At 26.4% G+C, this 5,135-nt stretch overlaps 1 protein-coding gene across 1 annotated transcript in view; it reads right to left on the bottom strand.

Moving 5' to 3' along the window:
* LOC107458917 (beta-glucosidase 12-like) overlaps positions 1-4,028 on the bottom strand; it is a 9,293-nt gene extending 5,265 nt beyond the window's left edge. Inside the window, exons 1-2 of the mRNA XM_016077132.3 lie at positions 3,879-4,028; positions 3,651-3,720 (exon numbers count right to left, since the gene is read on the bottom strand). Of these exons, the coding sequence (XP_015932618.1) occupies positions 3,651-3,720; positions 3,879-4,004 (196 nt within the window). The 5' untranslated portion in view covers positions 4,005-4,028. The remainder of the gene's footprint in view (positions 1-3,650; positions 3,721-3,878) is intronic.
* Between the last annotated feature and the right edge of the window lie 1,107 nt (positions 4,029-5,135).

Below are 5,135 nucleotides of genomic sequence, written 5' to 3'. Positions count from 1 at the left end.
ATTTTTCATTAAAAAATAAATAAATAAAAAATTATTTAATTTTATTTTTTCAAATCACTTAATTGATAAATTCATATCATTACGGTGGAGGCGCTAAACAACTCCAAAATATTTTTGGAGTTTAAATATGATGTATCCATGAAGAGAAACAATTTTAAAATTCACTTTATAGTTTATACCATAGATAATGATAAAATGAGATTAATTTTATTTTAAAGGATAGTTATCAGAAGTGAAATAATAATAAATTTAATTAAAATACTGACTTCATAAGTTATTGATTATTCAATCTTTGGATAATTAATTGATCATTCGATCATAATTAAATAATTATATATATTTTTTTCATAATAAATAATTTTTATATCAGATTGATTATTTTTTTTATTTTAATTATTTATTAATTAATTTGTACTTATTATATTCTTTAAATATGTGTAAATAACTGCGAGATTTATTTATTAAAAACTTGTTAGTCCGATTGAAAGTAATAAATAAAATTTGTCGTTTCAAATTTTTAGTATAAATTTTTTTATATTTTTTTAAATTGAATCAATTATTTTTTTTTAATTTCCCACGGTATTCCTCGGCCCGACAGGTCAAGGACTAATCCGTCGCGGTACTGATGGGTTGTTGCATGCACAAGGCGGAATTCGAACCTCTGACACTTGCTTAAGCGGACTAATGAGCTAACCACTAGACCAACCCATCTTGGTTTAAATTAAACAAGCTCAATAGACACCAAAAACAAAATTAAACAAGCCCAATAGACACCCAAAAAAAGAAATTAAACAAGTCCTGCAATGGCTGAGGCTTGTGTAGTGTACTAACGGCAAACCTATTTGCCTCCTAATAAGATGTCACATCAGGTTCGATTTGCATCATTAGCTAAGTTGTGAGTAAGAGTGTGTAAGAACTAAAAAAAAATTAATAATTAAATTAGTCTTTAAAGGAAGATTCATTTTTTAAATTTATTTTTAAAAAGTTTTATCAATTAAATTAATTTTTTAAAATATTATAAATTAATCATTTTTATCCTTCATACACTTAATTAATAGTTTTTGTAAACGATTGATGATATGGAATGTTAACTCACATCACACATGATATCTAGTATATACGTATTGCATTCTAACATCGTAAATCTCACAACCACCTTTTTCACACAGATTTCAGTTGCTTAGAAGTTAGAGCATTGGAACTACATGCTCTGCCCATATGCTTAACCCAACCAAAGGATTGATCTAAAGAACACCAAGAGAACGCTACCACTGCGGCATCTAAATGGTTTTAGAAACATAGGCAGGAACCCCAATGTTCATTTCAGTTCGGTGCACCATGCCAGATAGAAATGCCAGCACACATTGAAAAAAGCGCAAGGCAAAAATTTCCAGTGATAGATTAAGAAACAGTACGTACACTCCAATCCAGCTAAGCACATCGAAAACCCAATCCCCATCGATATCACTAATCTCACAAACCAGAATCCCACAAATCGAACTCCAAAAAATACTAATAGAGCAATTTAAAAAGAATACTAACTAGGCCTAATCCGAACTTGACCTAATCATCAATCAAAACCTTTTTTCTTTTCAAAAATACGAAGTCCAATCCTACTAGTAGCTAAAAAACCAGCACATTTAACTAGCCAAATTTACCATGCACTTGATCCAAATGAAACACGAAATGGAAGAGAAGAGAAAGATTGATTTTCCTAACCTCAAGCGGGTTCCTGAAGAGAAGGGATTCATGGCGATTGATCAATCAGGATCCAATTGCGGAGAAGGAAGGGAGGAATGAATGAATCGGATGCGAGATCAATCGGGTCGAGAATCCTGACCCGGCAACGGAGATCCAAATTGGCGATGCGAAGAAGAAGAAGAAGCAAAACGGAAAAGCAATTAGAGATTCGGATCTGAAATATAAGAAAGTGTTATGTGAATTTTTTTTTCCCTTCTGTTTTTTTTGTTTTTGTGAGTTTCAGGGAAAAGAATCAAGTCTAGCAGGAACACCACCACCTTCCTCTTCTCTAATTTCTAATTTTTTTTTCTCTCTCTCTTCCACTTTATTACAGCCATTTTTTCAATTTTTAACGTCTGCTTTAGTTCTGCGATTAAAATTAATTAAAACAAAATAATGATGAGACAAAAATTATAGTACAGGTCAACTGTTGTAAAACTTGCACTAGATTTTTCATTATCTGATTTCTTTTCGGTATACAAATTGACAAAAGACTGTTGTTACTCCTCTCGCAAAAAAGAATTATCTTGTTCGAAATATTTTTTTCATAAATTTAATTGATACCGTGTCAATACTCAATATCAAGAAGTTTTACTCTAACATGTTTGGATGGGAAGAATTTGAATGAAAAAATAAATTTTTTATTATTCAGATGAAAAGAGAAAATAAAGTGAAAAAAATAATATGAGATCTATTAAAATATTTTCACCTTAGAAATAAGATGAAATAAAAATAAATGTGGTAAATATTAATAAAATTATATAATAACTTAAATATATTAATAAATTATAATTTATATATAATATACGTAAAGACATTAATGTAATTTTACTCTAATATAATTTTTTCTCTTCTTACTTTTTTTTATTTAAATAAAAAATTCTTTCTATTTTCTTTTCATTCATTTTCTCTTCACACAAATAATAAAATAATCATCAATTTTTTTTTCTTTCTTCTCATTTTCTTTCCTTTCATTTTCTTTTCTCTTATTTTCCATTTTTTATCCAAACAATGCCTAAATGCAAGAGAATTTCTACAGTACTTACCACACAAATAAGCATAGTATACTGATCTTAGGTGTCAGTCACTGAAATTAAAGGTACTTTTTTTAAAATAAAAATAAAAAATACTAAATTAAAGAAAAATGTTTTAAGCAAGTCAGTCAGACATATATTATGTCAATCCGTAAAGTTTTCAATCTGAGACCAATTTTTTTTAAACAAAAAAAATTAAATTATAACAAAAAAATCTCAAATTCTAAAATATGTCTCAAAAAAAACTAATTATTACTTGCAAAGTTTTTTCAGTAAAAAAAAATATTTATTACATTATTTTAATAATTTTATCATATTAATATAACATTTAATGAATTTTATTTTTTTAATTAAAATAATAGTGTATCATAATAATACAAATTCTGGGAATACTTTTTTAAATAAATAAATTAAATATTTTATTTATTAAAATATATTATTTAGGAAAATTATAAAAATAAAAAAATAATTAAATATTTTAATAAATATTAAATTAATGTATATTTTTATAAATAAAATTATTTTAATTTCAGCTTTTACTCAAATATAACTAATAATTTATCCTATTTTTTATTGTATAATGGAGCCATAAATGTATCAATTCCAATAAAATTAAAAATGTTAAATATTAGACAGTATTTCTCCATTTTTTTTTTCACTAAAAAGATCCACTCTCGTCTTATTATTGTACTTATATTAGATCGTTTTCTTTTAATTTAATTTTTTTCATTTTAAAAACAAAATTACCTTCAATTTTCAGTGATTGACACGTAAGGTCGCTATATCATGCTTACTTTTGCTGTAACCACCATAGAATTTCGCTTGCCGAGGAAAAAAGTAACAAAATAAAAGTTAAGCTACCAAGTACCAACTAACCAGGGTATTTATGTGTGAAATTGTCCCAATTGCTTTGGCTCTTGCCACCTTCATACGCTGCACCTTCAATCTTTTGGGAAACAAAAAATAAAATGGAAAAAAAAAAAGCGAATGTGCATAGCAGGAAAAGAAGGTAGAATGAGAATATGAGATCCTTCTTCACAAAGATATATTTCATAATAAATATGTAATAAATGAAGAAAATAGTTCACAGAAACGTAACAAAACCTGATGAGCTGCAGATGCTGTACCAAACAGAAAATCGGCAGGGAAGCTACTAGAATTAAGAGAAGCTACACATTTAAACAAGGCCACAGAAACAATAAACACAACAAGAACACCCTTAAACCACATAATTTGTTTTAATTTGAATTAACCTCACAATACTGTACTCATATATGAGAATTGGTAAAGTTCGTTTTGCATATAAAGGATAAAAAACTGATATTTTGTTTCAGGGAAAAAATATTTTTTTTATATTAATTATTTTGAATAATATGATATAATTTTATACTCATATTAATTGTTAGTCAAACATTTCCTTCAAATAATTAATATTTCAACTATTATTCTCTACTAAAATAAATAATAAATCTATTATCAATTTTCACCAAATAAATTACTTTTACTTAGAAAAAAAAGGACTTAAATAAACAATAATACTATATATATAATATTTTTGGTAATCAAATCTAATTAAATTAGCACAAATCTAATAAAAACAAAACGTGCTTGTTCATGACGTGGTTTTTTGTCTCTATACATCTTCAGTACAGAAATTTTATCAGGAGTACAAATATACTGTTATAGAGTATAAAAATTTTGTTATCGAGCAAAAAAAAAGATAGTATGTAAACTTATGGATATAGCATAAAACTTTTTATACATAACACAAAAATTTATGATGAATACTATTATAAAGATTTTATAATTATTTTTATGAAAAGATATCTTTTTTATATTATTAGATGATAAATTGTAGGGTTTGATTTGATATGTTATAAAAATGTTATTTTTTTTTAAAATGTGGCCAAATAAATAAAGCACATTTTTAACATAAGACTCTTTATAAAAAAATATTTTTCACATCTTCATTTGAATAGGTGCCAAAATTTATTTGATATAGCACCAAAAATTTTCTGTTGTGCACCAATATTCATGTGCCATGTATTAAAATTTATGTGCTCAATATCTTTACTAAATATATATAGGAGAAGAAGAAGGCGGTAGTAGTAGCGATGATGACATCGTCGATAGCGGCAATGACGATGACATCATTGAAGAAAGAAGTGCGCAGAAGATAAAGATAATGAAAGAGGAGAAAGAGAAAGAAGAAGAAATAGTAGCAATAACAACGCATACATATGTATGAAGAAAAAATACACGATGACTTGGTTGAAAACTTGATTTAAAAAATACTTGGATGTCGAAATTTATTACTTGAATAAAATTATCCACAAAAGAAAGCTTCATTTTGGTCATAAT

Source organism: Arachis duranensis, chromosome 7, assembly GCF_000817695.3.
Source record: "Arachis duranensis cultivar V14167 chromosome 7, aradu.V14167.gnm2.J7QH, whole genome shotgun sequence".
Classification (NCBI taxonomy): domain Eukaryota; kingdom Viridiplantae; phylum Streptophyta; class Magnoliopsida; order Fabales; family Fabaceae; genus Arachis; species Arachis duranensis.
The sequence above is the reverse complement of the archived record's forward strand: the minus strand, read 5'-3'. Positions and strand labels throughout refer to the sequence as shown.